Below are 17,405 nucleotides of genomic sequence, written 5' to 3'. Positions count from 1 at the left end.
CTTCTAGAAGAAAGTATCAACCAGTAGCAGAAGCAGTTTTATTTTGAGGTGCCTTTACAGAGAAACAATCAGTATATGTGTGGTCATAAACTGGGTAGTGAGAGGGTAGGGTGAGTAAACATGGAGAGGGGACACAATAATTTATTTATTTAGTGATATATCTATAGCTGATTTGTAAGGCACCCTCTGTAAAATGCAGTCACTTTGTGGTGGCACAAGTGGTAAGTGGGAAGTCCAGAAAACTGATCTTCAAAGCTTGGCCACATTCAGATCAGTTAAGTGCAAGGGAGCAGGGCAAGCAGGTAAGTGTTGGGGAACTCACATAGCCCAAATATACATAGAGTGCAGGTACACAAAGGTACTACTACAACAGAAGAAAGTGCAAACAGGCAGGCACAAGTTCAAGTGCATGCAGGTACAGGGAGCATTGTACAAGTGCAAGGTACAACTCAAAAGGAGCGCGCAGGGGGAAAAGGGGAAGACAGACGAGGTCCAGGAGGCATGACAGATAACAGTAAGCTGGCGCCAAAGATCAGCTAAAAGTCTAAGCGTGTAGAGGCCAAGTCCATTGTAGAGTAGAGAATGAACACATCAAAGCATGGGAGAGTGGCAAACCAAGCACACACAGCAGCAGATCTAAGGGTTAAATTGTTATTTTAAAAGAAAAGTCTTCAGTTGTTTCCTAAAACAAGGATGGTTTTCTTCTTCCCTCAGAGCAGGAGCAAGAGGTCAGTTGTTCCAGGGAAGCGCCTGTCCTTCCCTTAGGGAACTTCCAGTAAGTTGTTTCTTCTTAGGGCAGTAGACAATGAGAACACTAGTAAAAATAGGTCTTAAGGTCCTTGGTGAGCAGTATCTAGACACCTTGTTCTGGATGTATCCAGGTCCCAAACCACAGTAGGTCCAGTGAATGATACAGAGGGCTTTGAAGGAAACTCTAGCATAAACAGGGAGCCAATGTGGAAAGTTTAGGATGGGGTGATGTTGTCATTAGGTCTCAGCCCAAGGATGAATCTAGTTGCATTGTTCTGCAGGACTTGAAGCATAAAATGTAAGGATTTAGGGAGGCAGAGATATAGACCATTGCAGTAGTCCAGTATCACAATTAAAGCCTCGGGCACTTCCACTGTATTAGAGAATTGAGGAAGGGCAAAATGTTCCTGCAGAGCTCTAGGATCTGTGTAGCAAATGAGAGAGAAGTATCAAACATAAAACCTAAGTTATTAGATGAAGGAACCATGGTAGGAGGAGGGCACAAGGATGTGGGCAAGGGAGACGAACCAGGGTAGGAGGAGGGCCCAAAGATGTGGGCAAGGGAGATGGTAAGGAGAAGGAAATAGAGGAGCCAACTGTGATGAAATGACTACTGCTCTGCAGGAGGACAGGAATGAGTAGTGGCACACCCACATTACTACTAAATCAGCAGTGATCCCAATTATAAAGGCAAAAAAGGTACAGAATGTCGAGCATACCTCTTTCGCTGCTTTTGGTAATATAGGCATAAGGCAGGCCATACTCTCCACGAGCGGTGTGAGCTGGTACAAATTTAAATAGAAATAGTGCGGTGATACCAAAATAAAAGAATGTTCCACCAAGGCTCAATGCAAATAGGATCTTTAAGCTAACAAAAAGGCACATAGCTAATAAAAAACTACTGTAAGGGAAAAACAGAGAAAGCAGAATTAAAAATGAAGGGGCACTCTGGGTTTGTAAACAGGGGTCCTCGGGCAAAGATGCTAGCAGCAAAATGTGAAAGTGTATGCCTATTTCTTCCAAAAGGTAAAGAAGGGGGCTTAAAAGTCAGTAGCATCCTTTAAGGCAGACCAGGGGGACATTGCCTTTTCAAATATATTATGTCTTGCCTTTGGGCACAACAGTACCGAGCCCGGCTTTTCAGTGTCAAACCAGGAGTCTGGGAACTTTCGGGCACCCAGCCAGGATCGAGTCAGGAGTGGTCTTCATTCATTAGAACTATGGTGTGAGATGGCCATTGCCATGACAGGGCTGTGTTTGAAACACTGGTTCCCGGAAGACCTCCCAGAGAGGGTTCCTGTCTCCTGGAAGAAGGTGTTGACTCTCCTTAGCGGGATCAAAGAGAAGCTTCCTGTACTGCACCCCACATGGATGTTATGGATACAACCAGGTCAGATGGCTAATACACACCATGCAATGTCATGCATGGGTCACTACTCACCAAACTAAAAATAATATTACACTCAATGCTTGTGGCTGTATAATTGTGTAATATCAGTAGCCGCCATGTCAAAAACAGTCATGCCTTATTTTTAGATATTAATAACTGCCACCACGCTGTCTGGGTTACACAATTATGATAGTTTGAATCAGAGGTGCAGGCTAAAGCCACCTCTGCCTGTGGAACTTTGTGTTCCAGCAGCTGTGCCTAGGAATGCACATGACCTTTGAACCTGCCCTGCTCCCACTGCTGGGGATGTCAAGAGACGGTCTGCATTATGCTTTTTGCCATGGATCATTATAAAAATGGGGTCCGATTAGCAGGTCCCACTTTCAGAAACAGAATTCTCCACATCTACTTCACCCTCAGAGATGACCTTCCGTCGCACCCAGAAAGATGATTTCAGTCTTCGAGGCACTGAGGCACAGGTTGTTGTCGGAAAACATCCAGGTCTGGACGGGAGAGAGACAGGCTGTAATCTGGCTATGTGATGATCTAAGAATATACATAAATATTCTGTATACCTCGGCATTGAACCAGGGGTTGTTTGTTGCATATTTACAAATGTACATTTGCTATGATTTGTTTGAGAGAAAATTGGGGTGGTTATTAGAGGTTGGTGGAGGACACATCTTCACTGTCAAGTATGTGGACCTTCAGTCCAGTCAGTCTTTTTGTCATCCTACACTCTGCCTTTGGCTAATTAGTCATCCCAATCCTTGTTTCATCTTCCCCAGAATTACCCTGGGTCCAAAAATCCACCTGAGCCCAATGCTTTTTCCCAAACCGTGTGTGTCGGCAGATGGTTAGGGAAATAGGCTGATGCCAGGTTCTTGACGCTCTCCCTAAACTACCAAAGTTAGGGGCCAACACTATGGAACAATTTCCCTTTACCCCTAAAAACCGAATACAACCTCAAGAGTTTCAAAATGAACTGGAAACACTGGCTCTATTAACAAAATTCCTAATGTGGACATATTCACACACATGAACTGTGTAGCTATTTTCACTCCCTTCCTAACTTTTACTCATAATTCTGCTACAATTACCTGGAACTATTATCACTCCCAAACTAGGGACGTACCTAGCCATGGCCTGTTATTAGAATCCAACTCTGTTGGGCCTTTGAAATGTTACTAGGAATGTTCCTTTCCCTGCCTGTTTATGATTTATTGTAATGTCTATACCCCAAAAGGCACCAGACTCCTGTAACGCACATTGCTGTAGCCAAAGCATCACCCGCATTGTGAAATCCACCCCACCAATGCAGATCTCTAATACTACTGTACTAAAGCAAACTACTTGTGCTAGTAACTCCATCCCACGGTGTCTAATCCTTGCTCTCATGTCCTACCCATGTGTTGTACCTATGCAGGTTATGCTCTCCCAAATGCTGTGAAGCGGAGCCTCCAACGAGTCTGTGGGCCTCATTACACGGATGGCGGTAAGGGTTAACGGTCACCGTTAATGGTAACGGTGACCGTTAACCCTTACCGCCGTACTACGAGGTCCCTTTGCGGGTTGGGGAATTTAACGCCTGCTTTTTGCAGGCGTTAAAACCCAACCCGCAAAGGGACCTTGGTGCTAATTACGGCACTGCAAATTTGCTGTACCGTAATTAGCACCTTCCCCATTCCCATTATGCCCTATGGGGCAAAAATGGGAATGGGAAAGGGCAATGGTGGAAGGGGGAATTACCGCCCCACCAACCTTGGAGTAGGGCGGTAATTCCCCTTTCCGCCAAGGCGGTGCCGGTAATTTACCGGCATGGACCAAGGTGCTAATAGCACCTTGGTCCACCACCTACTGTGTAATGAGGCCCTGTATCTTTTAAAGCACCAAATAAATAAATACATAAAATCCATGAGTCTAACTCTACTACAAGCCTGATGTCTACCTCATTCGGTGATTGTTACAAGTGCTATGCGAAATTAGTTTGCTGCTGGGCACTTAGCCTGAGTCCGAATGGGTGTTTTAGGCCTTAAACATAGGTACAGACCAGGCATAAAAATCAGCAATTCCTCACATCCAGTAGATGAATTGTATAAGGAATACTAAAGCAGGTAGGGCTATTTTACTTTTTACTACTTCCTTCTTCCTTGAAGAGTAATCCCTTACCTCCAGACTCTACAGTGTCAAGAAGGGTGCATACCATAGTCAGCTGAAATCCAGATAAATAGTGCTGGCTGACACTGGTGGAGGAGTAATGGCTCACAGTCATCATTCGTCAACTCAGCTCTAAATCATCCACAAAAAACACTTTTTCAAAAAAGGAAAGTCTACATTAGGACAAGGAGCCTCAAGTTTGGCAGTTTTGGGGGATAAAGTGGTGGTAATTCCATTACCATCACTTTTTGGGTGGTAACGGAATTACTGCCCTTTTTCCGGTGCTGATGAATTATAATTTATGCCGATTTACAGAATGGTAAATCCACCATAAACCCCAAATGGAGTCCTATGGACACTGTCTGACCATCACTTGTAATCCTGTGGTAAATTCATAGCACCACGTGCCGGTAACAGTAATTGAGTTTGGCAGTAATTCTGCAGATTTACTGCTGAATTATCACCAAATTTGTAATGAGGCTCAAGGTCCTCTAATGCTTTCACTGTCGTCCTTCTCACAGGGAATCCTCCTGAACTGGACCAAAGGCTTCACAGCCTCGGGGGCTGAAGGCAACAACATTGTGGGACTTCTGAGAGATGCCATTAAGAGGAGAGGGGTAAGTGGGGATTTGATGTGGGGAGAGGCTTCTTCAATTTCTTTAACTTGCTTTGGGACGAATGGGGCTGTTTGTAGTTTATTTTTCTAAAATCATATTTCTTTTGTTTCTGCTTTGCCACCTCTTTCCACCGACCTGTGACCGCCGGCAGGATTTTGAGATGGACGTGGTTGCCATGGTCAACGATACCGTCGCCACAATGATCTCCTGCTATTACGAGGATCACATGTGTGAAGTGGGCATGATAGTTGGTGAGTACCAATGCCTATTTCCTTCATCACCTTCTCCCCAGTCTACTCGCCCCCACCCCCCAACACCTTTACTACATTATTGCAGCTTGCTCTGCTAGCTTTCAATGACTGGGAGGCAAACAAAGATAGGGGGAGTAACAGACGAGCCACTTCCCCATCCTTGCCTATGTTTTCCACCCTTCATTGCCTCAATACAATCTGCAAATGAAGGATTCGAGTGTTATTGGATGTGAGGAAAAAGCTAAGCAAACAAGTTCTGCATTAGGGTCAACAAATGATTAACCATTACCAGGGCAGAGGTGACAATTGTGAACAGGCAGCCATTTTGCTTCTCACTCTAATAAAGAGACAGTCATTTAGTAAAAGAAGAAACTTTTTCAGGGATGAATTTCTGCTATTAAAGGCACATTGCTATGGAAAACTCCACGAGCGCAACATTCTGTATATTGCAACGCAAGATACTGCTTTCAAGAGGTTTAAGCTTGAAAAACAAGTTTGCTTGTGTTACATAATGCTTTTCTTTTCTACCACAAAACGTAGATTGGTTACAAATGCATACAGTCAGGCTCAGCGACTTTCCCAACGGCTCTCGTTAGCATCTTCAGTTGGTGTTTATCTGAGATGTTCACGAGAGAGAGGGAGACAGAAAGAGAGAGGAAGAGGGGCATGGCAGAGAGAGAGAGAGAGACTGGCTGAGGGAGCGAGAGAGGGGGTGAGGGAGAGAGATTGGGAGAGACAGAGAGAGGGGAGAGAGAGAGGGAGAAAGAGTGCGAGAGGGGGAGACAGAAAGAGAAAGCGAGAGAGAGTGTTCTGCTGCTTACGTTTAAGTGATTACTATAAATAGTATTTGTATTGTGGCGTGGTCTCCATTAACGTGGGGAGAAGCAACCGCTGATGAATGGCTAGCGGGTGACAGGGTACATTTAGTGTTAATGGGGGCTGCCAAACATCTGTTATTTTCAAGTGGCGACAGATCGCTGTTGGCTCAAACTAAGTATTGTCAGACAGCTCACAGACGAGGAACATATTCTTAATGCATTTCCATTTCAAAGTTTGCATTTGGATTACTGCGTTAAAAACAGCACTTTGAATACATTTGAACTTCATCTTCATTAGCTCACAAGTATCAGATTGATAGAAAATACATTCACTGCTGCCAAAATATTTCTATACAAAATGTATCTCTCTTAAAAGAGGAACACATCCTGTGCCTGGATCTCCAGGGACTGGCAATACATTGAGCAAAACCATCATTTTACAGTGAATGTTTGAGAATCCTCTATCTATCTTAGCTATATTAAATCTAGGGATTGAATATAGCCAAGTGCCTAGCACTTACACCTGCCATTAAGAGAGAGAACATTAAGACACGCTTTCATTTGCGCTTCTAAGATCATGCGAATTCAAGGCTCGGATCCTACAACATACCATCCCAACAGTGGCTTTGCCCAATACCTTTATCCAGACAGCATTGACTTCCATTATAGCTGCTGCATAACTTGCTTCTACTTGACCTTTCTGTGGCCTTTGACACCATCGACCACCCCACTCTTCTCACCACTCTCTCCTCCCTTGGAATCTCTGGTCCTGTTCTTACCTGGTTCGATTCCTATCTCTCAGGTCGTTCTTACTCAATGTCCAGGGCAGGATGTATTTCTTCCTTCCCCCTGCCCTCTTTTATACGACGTCCCCCAGGGATCTGTCCTTGGCCTCCTCCTATTCTCCAATTATAGTATTCCTCTTTCCTCACTTATTTCATATTTTAATATATCCTTTCATTTCTATGCCGACGATTCCCAAATCTTTTTGTCTTTCTCTGAATTCTCTGATGCTCTTCATTGTCAAGTTTCTATCTGTCTCTCTGCCATCTGGTTCTGGATTCCTTCTCATTTTCTTAATGTAAACCTTTCTAAAACATAGGTTTCTTTCTTTCCTCTGCCCTCTCCCTCACCTCCTCCACCCTTTTTCCTCTCTTTCCCCCATTCTGAGCTTTCCTTCTCTACCTGTTCTCGTAATCTTGGTGTACTCTTTGGTTCTTCTCTTTCCTTTTCCTCCCATATCTGACTTATTGAATGCAGCTATCGTTTTCTTCTCTTCAACCTTTGTCGGGCTCGTCTTTGCCTTTCCTTTCACATTCTTATTTCTGCTTCATCTTTTTTAGGATCGACTATTGTTCTGCTCTTTTAATTGGTCTTCCTGATTCATGCCTTACCCCTCTTCGATCTATCTAAAACTCTGCTATTCGTCTTCTCTTCTGTCTTCCTCCTCGTGCTTCTATTTCTAATTCCTTGTTATCTACTTCTATTTTACCCTTTGAATCTCGGCTCCTGCTTAATTATATGTCCATTGTTTTAAATGTCTTCATGGGCTTGCCCCGTCATACTTTTCCTCTCTAGTCTCCTTCTCATCCCCTGCTCGTCCTCTTCGTTCCCAGTCTAGGTTCCATCTTGTGGTTCCATCTTGTTGTTCCTAAGCCCCCATGTGCGGCCTCTCGTTTGTATTCATTGTCTTTACTCCCCCCTTTCATTGGAACTCCCTACCTCTTGCTTTCTGCTCTTCTTCCACTTATCACATTTTCCGGACTCGTCTAAGGGCCATTTTCAGTTTCTTTTCTCTGAGTCTTAACATTTGAACAGGCATTTTTTTTTGTATATCCATCATTGCATTATTTACTTGTACCGTTGCCCACCACTCCCAAACTCCAACATTCTCATTCTTCTAGGACTTTCAGCTGCCTTTGACACTGTGGATCAGCTCACACTCCTTCAAACTGTTTCCCTTCCTAGCTTCAAGGACCCAGCGCTCAACTGGGTGTCCTCCTATCTCTCTGACCGCTCATTGTCCATCTCATGAGACTTCAGCACCACATCCAAAAAAATGCCCTGTGTGTGTCCCCCAAAGCTCAGTCCTGGGCCCACTCCTCTTCACACTATATACCTCCTTGCTCAGAAAACGAATGTCCTCATTTGACTTAACTATTACGTCTTTGCTGACAATACTCAGATATTTTTTTATTTCCCCTCCTTCAACCTGAAATATCTGAACACACAACCAACTGCCTAATTGCCATTTGCCACCTGATGGCTCTACGTCACCTAATGCTAAACCCTTTACAGATGATCCCTGCCTTCTATGCCAATTTAACTCTCCCCTTTCCCATCTCCTTCCCCCCTGACCTCCTCACCCCTAACCCCTTCAACCAGGGCTGGCAACGTGGGGTTGAACAGTGACCTGAAACTCTACCAGATCATCGTAGCCACTGCAGCCATACTCAACCCACTAAACATTAGACAAATCTGCCCACACCTAACACACCACTCACCTAAAACCCTTATCTCTACTCTTGCACTCAGCACACTGGACTACTCTGTGAGCCTACTGCTTGTTCTACCCCTTTGCTCTTTTGCTCCCCTCAAAAAAGTCCTCAACTTTGTGACATGTACCTTTTACAATCTTCACAAATCCTCTCCCACCTCTTTATACCATTATCTTGCTAAATGGCTTGAATGCTAACCCTTAGCCATTAAAGTCATATCTTCAATGGAACTATTTAAAACAAGGCTCACGCCCCACCTTTTAGCAATGTGTTGAGCCCCCCCAAGCCCTTCCAACCTCCTATCCAAACCAACTGAGAAACTCCCCTCTCCTGTATTCTGCCCTCAGGGTACTCTGTAATTTGTAAATATGTGAATACTGGCTTCTGGCTCTGAAGATTAAAAATGTTTTAATATCTTTCAGTCCTCGCCGCTGGTTGATGTTCTCATTCTTACCCCTTCCCCACTCGGCATACATTATTCAATACAGCAACGCTCTTATGTAAAGGCACCTTAGCATAGAAAGGCCTCTGATGCCTGCTATTGTCTACTTTGTAAGTCATTGTTGTTCGAAACATCCTGTTCTGAAATAAATACAAATATAAAATACAAGCTACTGTAGTCCCAGATGTATTTGCTGTATAATAGAGAAGTAACTACTATGACTTGAACAACTCAGCAGGACACCCTAAACATTCCTCATCCCCAAAACAAAAGCTTTTGTGTTACGATGGAGGAAACTCGGAAATGCATGACACAATTAATGATTGCGGCAGCCATTTACAATGGATTCCAATGGAATCAACTTGCTTTTAATAGATGGCAATTGCCGTTGCATTCCATAGGAATCCATTGCAATACCGCTGCCATGGAGATCTCATACTGAAGGTAATGCTGTCTGACTTTCAAAGAGTATTGGTAAGGCTAGCAGACATGCAAAGTCAGCTCCATTTTAACAATCTACCTTGGACATCCAGCTAAATCCACTGTATCAGTAAACGCGGCCATAAACTTGTTGAAAAACACTAACACCTATTTTATCACCATTTCGACCAATCAGGGGGTTTACAAAGTGACCCTCAGTTTCCACATGCTACTGTCATGCTAAGTGAATCACATTCAATATATCCCGTCATCCCAATTATATATTATCTCCAGCTGTCTAACTACTGGTGCAAAGACCCGAATAATGTATTGAAGGACAAGTACAATGTGATGTACCTAATATTACTTGTTCACAATGAAACACATATTTGAACTTGGCTTTCCAGTCCGATACCAACGGATGTTACGATATTTTCCAACCTCTAGCCATCTACTTCCTGGCCACACAATTTCTTTAGTAGCCTGATAATGGTCCTGTCATTGTTTATATTCACGCTCCTAAATATGTTGTTTATCTAACGTATTCCTATGTCCTGTCCCCTTTCCTCCGTACTTACGGGAGTTTCGCTGAGTGGGGAAGGGACCAGAGGTTGAGAACAGCCGTGAGCACTTCCCCTTTAAGAATTTGCACGAGGTGGCGGGTTGCACGCACATAGCACACCTGCACCATAGACTCTTCCCCATGCTCCATACCCCAGAGTCAATTTCTTCATGTCAGATGCCTGACACACTGTCTCTTTTTTATTTCACTGCTTCCCTGGCATATCTTTTGTTCTTTCTTTTCTTTTCCCCCCCCCGCTCACCTCTGCTTCTTTCCTTTGTATGCCCGGTAAAGCAGGATTTTCTGTATGTGCAGGGTGTTGCAGGTCATTCTCAGTGGCAAACCATCATTCCATTTGTTTAGATTGCTTAGTGCCTCTTCACCTCTGGCACACCTGTGCGCTCTGTGATGCACTTTCACAGAGGTGGCTGAAGCACTGGTTGACAAGCTGGGAGATATTTCAAGATGAGACCAACATATCACCACAGACGTTTCAAGGCTTCCAAGAAGTTAGGCAAGGATCTTTTTTCCTTAGGCACTCCAACCAGGTGACTACTGGAGTTTGGCCATAGGTCGCTGGGGAGGCTGTGACTGGTGTCTGCACTGAGGGCCTTTTGGAGTCTGTACACCAAGTTTCTGAAGGTCGTGCTATAACCGCTTCAGTCTCAGCTGCGGGTCACGATGTTACATCATCTTCTGTTGGTAACGGTCTCAGGCTCTAACTCTCACCATCCACCAGGAGATATCTCTACAGCGGTTTCAGATGATACGGAAACGGGGGACGCCAACAGGTTTCTGCCCATGGATCCTCTGGCATTCATTGGGACTTCCTCCCTTTTCTTCTCACGTGGAGCGATCGCCCACTATTAGGGGCTACTCAGCTCCATCAGTCACAGTACCCCTCAGCAGCTGGGCCACTAGATGCTCTTCGGGTCCTTTGGGATCCACTTCCCATGACAGCGCCTTAAGGGAAGATTGATTCTTTGAGAGGTTTCAAGACCTCAAGCACTTGAGCACCATGAGGCAATACTTCAAAGGCCTCATGGGGAGGTGCTGTTGCCAGTTTCGACCTCAACCTAGTTCTAATACTGGTTCATCTGGTGACCCTCAAGTGTCTACCACTCAGGTTTTGAGAAGTAAACCGGGTTCTAGGAACACTGCTCCGCCAAGGGACAGCACCAAATTGAAAGAATGCTCCACACAAAAGAATGGTGAGAAAAATTAGAGTGTATTCACAGACGGATTCGCATCTTGCGAGGTGGGATTTAACCCATGACCAGGGCAACAAACAAATCCAACGAGATATAACATTTAAAGTGACATCCATTAGCCCTGATTGAAAAAGGCGGAGGTATCGCCGAAACACGTGTCTCAAATAGGGCACTTCGAATACACTCTAATTTTTCTCACCATTCTTTTGTGTGGAGCATTCTTTCAATTTGGCGCTGTCCCTTGGCAGAGCAGGGTTCCTAGAACCCGGTTTACTTCTCATATTTATTTGGAGAAGAGGATTACTCCAATTCTCCGCCCGACAGTGGACACCCCTCACAAGCGCGGGACATCATATGTTGATATCAAAAGTCCCCCCTATGCATGTTGATCACTCAGGTTTTGAGTCTGAGGTTCCACTCCTCCACTAGGGGATCCTGTGACACCACTACCACCAACACCTGCAGTCTTACCACCCATGCCTCTGCTGGTGTCGCCAACACATAAGCTGCCACCAATGCTGCTGCCTCCTCTGCCCAAAGATCCACCCCCCCACCCCCCGCAACCACTACCGCTGGGTTTGCCACCTGGGAGATATACTTGTCTCCACAGAGGACACAGAAGAAGTTCTGATGTCAGCAAAGGCCTTTCATGACAGAATTCAAGACCTAATGGAGTATTTAGGGTTTCCTGTACTAGTAATACCCCCGGTAAATTAAGGGGGCCTGGCATCTGTGCTGTCTTTAAAATCATCAGACAAGTCAGACATACACCTTCAATCTGATGTGGTGGGTGAGGCAAGTAAGCTACGGTAAAAGCTGTTGTTGGTTCCGCCTGTGGCCAAAAAGATTGACCGCCCCTCCCTTACATGGGAAAAAGATTGCCTGGTGGGGCAGCATCATTCAGCTATCATGGCAATGGCTACCCTGTTCAGAAAAGCTCAGACTTCTTCATCTTCCTCAGCATTGAGGCGGGAGGACTGTGCCTTAGATTTGGCTGCTAATAAGTTCCACCAGAATGCCTCCCTCGCCCGTAGGCAGGCTAATGGAGAGGCTGTTATGGCAGCAGTCTACTTAAAAGTTGTGGAAAGAGCTGGTGGACTATGTGGCCCTGTTTCCAGCAGAATACTAGGCAGGTTTCCACCCTGGTTTGGCCGAGGTTGGCTACATGACCCAAGAATTGATGGAGTCCTCCTACCATCATCGCAACACTGCCGCTCAGGGCATGGCTATGGTGGCAGCTCTGTGGTGACAGGCTCTGCTGATGGCAACCAAGTTTCAGCCAGGAAAGGCAGTCTAAAGACAGAATACCCTCTCAGCTGCACTCAGAGCCCCTGCTTCAGGAAATTCAAAAGCTCTTGCTGATGGAAGCAATTGGACGTGTTCCACTGTCAGACAGGGGATTGGGATTCTATTTGAGATTCTTTGCTGTCCCCAAAAAGAACAAATCAGGCCGCTGGATGGTTCTGTCCCTTCGTCTTTCAATCTTTTCTTACCACAAGAAACATTCAAGGTGATAATGTCTGCCCTGGTATGGATTCCTTTGCATCTGCGCAACTGGCTGGCTGCTGCGGACCATCAGGTTGCTTCCTTGCATATGCCAGTTGTTCCCCCTCACCAGTGTTACCTCCAATTCTCTATTGGAGAGGATCACTTTAATACAAAGTCCTGCCATTTGGTCTCAGCTCTGCGCCCACGGTCTTCACAAAACTGATGGCTGCAGGGGCAGTCTTGCTTCGGCTGAAAGGCATACACCTATACCCGTATTTAGACGACTGGTTGTTCAGAGCAGATTTGCCAGGTAAGGCATTGCTCAATCTTCAGTACCTCAGGTACCTCATGTTCAGCTAGAGGGCTTTTCAAACACAGAGGCTGGAATTCATAGGATTTTTATGGAATTTCCAGAGAGGGAGAGTGTTTCCAACATGGGAGCCGGTGGCAGATGTTCTAGCCATGGTACATCTATTCCTATCCCACGTCCAGAAATTAGCAAGGTGGTTCCAACGCCTCTTGGGTCTCATGGCATCATGCGTGCAGGCAGTGCCCAAGGTGAGGCGCCATATGCACTGCACACAGTTTCACTTAGCAGTGCATTGGGACCAAATGAGAGATCTCCAAAACAAACCTGTTTGCAGCGCACGGAGGCTCGGAATGCTCTTCTCTGGTGGTCTGACAGCCAGAGTCTTCTAGTAGGAACTCTCTTCCAGGAGCCTCCTCCTCAATTAACATTGACAACACACCCTTCTTTCTCAGGCAAGGGGAACTACCCGGGGAAGCTGCAGATCCACAACATAAGGAGTTTGCAGGAAGCAACTTGGAACTGAAGTCATTCTTTTTGGCACTTCAGGCCTTCTTGTCAGTTCTAAAGGGGCCCAGAGTCATGTTGCATGTTTAATCTAAAAAAGCAAGCAGGCACAAGATTAACCAAGCTGTGTGCCTGAGCCCCACAGCTATAGGAATGGGCACTTCACAACAGCATTTAGTTACAAACTGGCCATCTGTCAGGCATGGACAATGAGGAAGTGGACTCTCTGAGCAGCATATCACACTCAAAACAGGAGTGGGAATTTCACCCAAAGGCTCTGGCATAGGTTTTTCTAGAATGTCAATCCCTCATGTGGACCTCTTCACAACATGATTGTTTGTTTGTTTTATTATTTATGATGCGCACCAGACCCGAAGGTATCAGGGCGCAGGGTACAAGACAATTTTCAGCTTAGTTACATAGTTACAGTAATAAATAAAAAAGTAGATAGCAAGATTACAGTAGTACATTACAATGGGCAGAGTGCAGTAATACAGGACAGGGTATATAATACATTGATCGGGCTGGGTGCATAGAAATTACACATTGCATGTCATGTATTTACATTTGTACATAGATGTGAAACCGTGGTATGATACAGTATAGTTTCTAATGATCATTCTCTTTTAGCCATTTAATTATATTCAGTCTGAAGAGGTGGAATGGTTGGTCAGCCCTCAGGAGGGGGTGGTAGGGAGTTCCAAAGCTGGGCTGCTTTGACGGTGAAACTGCTACCCCCAAATCTTGACAGTTTGAACCTTGGTGTTTGCAGACAGTTAGTGTTCACGGCCCTGTCGGTCGGTTAGAGGTTTTCCTTGTGATTCTGTCTATGAGGTATTGGGGTGCCTCATTATTTAGACATTTATGTGTGAGGTAGTTTTCAGGGTGATTTTATCATTAGTGGAGAGTCAATTGTTTTGCCTCCTTGTTTCAGAGATATGCTCTTTCTTTGAGATACCTAGTGCAGCTCTAAAAGCGTTGTTCTGCAGGATCTGGATTTTGTTGATGATATTTTTATTGGCGCATAGGTATAAGGCGTTGCAATAGTCAAGTTTGGATAATATCAAAGCCCTGGCTAAGGTCAAACAACTGTTGTTTGACAGGAAAGATTTGCTGGCTTTGATCAGTTTACAGGTATAGGCCATGGCAGAGACCATAGAGCTGACCTGTTTAGTAAATATTCATGTGGAGTCCAAGTAGAACCCTAAAGTTTTCACCTCTTTCTCCACCTTGATGGTACTGCCATCAGTAATGAAGGAAGTGTAATTGTGACTAAGTTTATTAAGGTTAGGCATTGTACCTAGAATGATGAGTTCAGTTTTATCATCATTCAGGCATAGATTGAACTGCAGATTCCAACAGTACACCTCTTGGAAGGGAAGAGGGGAGAGTACTTTGTCGACCCCTTGGGACAATCTGTCAGCTTACAAACCCCCCTCCCTCTGATTTCCAAAATACTACAGGCATTTTGTCCAGAAAGTGTCAGACTACTGAATTCTGCCCTTGCTCCCAGTGGCCGAAGAGGCACCTCCTGCACATGGCATCTCAACCACCTCCCCTCCTGATCCTTTCCGGGTCTCCTTCACCAGCTAGGTGGGAAAGTGTGGCACCCTCTCCTCAATCACTTTGCTTGCTGCTCTGGCTCATGGAGAATTGCCTTAAGGTCATTTGGGCCTGTCAGAGGACAAGATGAATATTCTAGCAGCCGCTAGACAAGGTTCCATCAGGTCACAATATAGAGGCAAATGGCCTAGATTTTGTCACTCGATGCTCGAGTGGGCACAAAATCCTTTACGAGCTTTGGTGGATGATGTTCTGTCCTTTCTATCAAGCTTGGTTTATTTAGGGATGCAGTTACCCTCTGATGGTGGTGCCGGGTGCCTATTTCCGAATGAGGGGAGGGTTGTAGCTCTGTCAAACCCAGTCAACAAATGCCACTTTGTGGGGCTCTTCTACTTATTCCACCTACGTGCAGACCTATTCTAGAATGGGATTTAAATGTAGATTTGACAACATTGGCCCCATACATCTTTTGAACTGATGGCCTCTGTGGATTTGCAGCTTTTCTCATGGAAAGCAGCATTCCTGGTGGTGATAACATCAACCCACACGGTCAGTGTGTTGCAGGCTTTGTCTTCTGAGGATCCATATATTACCTTTAATATGGATCAAATGGTACTTCAAATGTACCCTTCTTTCCTGCCAAAAGGTGGCTCAGAATTCCACATGAATCAAGAAATGTTACTACCAGTATTTTCTGCAGACTCCCAGATGGAGGCGGACAGAATTGTGCACTCTCTGGAAGTTCATAGAGCCCTAAGGGTCTATCTTGAGAGAACTAGACCTCATAGCTCTTCTGACAGACTTTTTGTCACATTTGGGGACCCCCACCCAGGCAATCAGGCAGAAAAAGCCTCTATAGCAAGGTAGATAGTGCCCTGCATTACTCATTGCTATAACCATCGATGTAAGCTTCCTCCTATGGGTTTCCATGCCCACTTGAATAGAGCAAAAAGAACAGCAGTGGCCTTCCAGATTCACATTCTGTGGGGGAAAATATGCAAAGTGTCCACCTGGGCATCCCCATCAGCTTTTTACAAGCATTATTCCCTGGCCAGTAGCTCTGGATTGGAGCTCAGTTTGGGTAGGCAATCCTCCACAACAATTAACGTTGCTTCCACCTGGAAAGTAGATTGTTGCTTGGTACTCTCCTATAAGTATTAGGAAAGGGACGAGACTTAGGAGTAAGGAAAAGATACTCATTGTAGTGACTACTGTACTCCTAATAGGAAATCCCTTTTCCTCCTTACGTCCTCCATAGATTCCTCTAAAATGTAGTTTGTGATCCTGGTCCTCTTTTGACGGATAAAGGGAGTGAGGGGTATAGAGCGTGGAGTGGAGTCTAAAATGTGGCCACACTCTACGCATGCAGCCTGCCTCCACGTTGAAGGGGAAGCATGCATGGCCGTGCTCAGGCTATGGCCCCATCCCCACTCAGTGGGAACTCCCATAAGTGTGGAGGATAGGGAACTTTGTACTAGGAGTATGCCACAGTAGCCACTACATCGAGTAACTTTTCCTATATCTCACAGCCCTATATAATTCTAAATCCAGATACTAGATTGTTCCAAAAGGTCTGACTAAAATCAGACATTCAGAGAACATACGTTTGCTGAAAAGCTGAACATATATTCCATACATGAATTTTTCATTCATACAGCAGATAATGTAGTACTTATTTGGTAGCAATATGTATATCATTTGAGTCCCTAAGACTGGACATAGATTTTTCCACTATTTGTATAACTGAGAATGCTTCGCAGCCTGATGATACCAGATAGAATGCCCCAGCCAGTGTTCCTTCGTGAAAGAAGATTTCCAATAACCTGTCCTATCCTATCTAATTGAATTTGCAAAATGTGTGGCAATAAATAGCTGTTCCTTTGGTAATACAAACAATGTCCTTCTGGGAGCATTACATTAATACATAACTTGATCAAATGATACCAGTCCTCTTGACAAATATGGAGCCTGTGACGGCAAATAGCCCAAAAAAGATTACCATGCCTTATGCATTGCCTGCAGTCACAGTGCACTATTTGTTCCAAAATGTCCCACAACAGGCTGAAAGACCAAGAAGGCACCTGGACGAGGTTGGGCTTCACCTCAGGAAAAGGCAAGACATCCTCTGAATCAGATCCTGCTCCATGAAAGACCAGAAAGGATGATACCAAAGTCCCTGACTCCACAAGGCTCAGTTTGCAAACCACTGGGGCTCCCTCAGGACAGCATCATTATTATCATTGCCACCAATAGCACCACGTGAAATCAATGGTCTCGACTTTGAGGTTTTCGCTGGTGACTTGCTTCCCTCTCAGGGACAACAATGAGCCATTGAGCATCCAGCAGCTCTGGTGGACCATCGACATTGATGCATTCATCTTAAAAGGTTTCTACGTTGATGTTTTTGATGTTGATAGTGAGTTC

At 45.0% G+C, this 17,405-nt stretch overlaps 1 protein-coding gene across 1 annotated transcript in view; it reads left to right on the top strand.

Annotated features, from left to right (window-relative positions):
• The window catches only part of GCK (glucokinase), a 406,174-nt gene that overhangs the window by 268,801 nt on the left and 119,968 nt on the right, over positions 1–17,405 (top strand). Inside the window, exons 5-6 of the mRNA XM_069618957.1 lie at positions 4,819–4,914; positions 5,066–5,165. Of these exons, the coding sequence (XP_069475058.1) occupies positions 4,819–4,914; positions 5,066–5,165 (196 nt within the window). The remainder of the gene's footprint in view (positions 1–4,818; positions 4,915–5,065; positions 5,166–17,405) is intronic.

The sequence above is a fragment of the Ambystoma mexicanum genome, chromosome 10 (genome assembly GCF_040938575.1).
Source record: "Ambystoma mexicanum isolate Mex_15411 chromosome 10, UKY_AmexF1_1, whole genome shotgun sequence".
Lineage (NCBI taxonomy): Eukaryota > Metazoa > Chordata > Amphibia > Caudata > Ambystomatidae > Ambystoma > Ambystoma mexicanum.
Note: the sequence above shows the minus strand (reverse complement) of the source record. Positions and strands in the feature narration are given on the sequence as shown.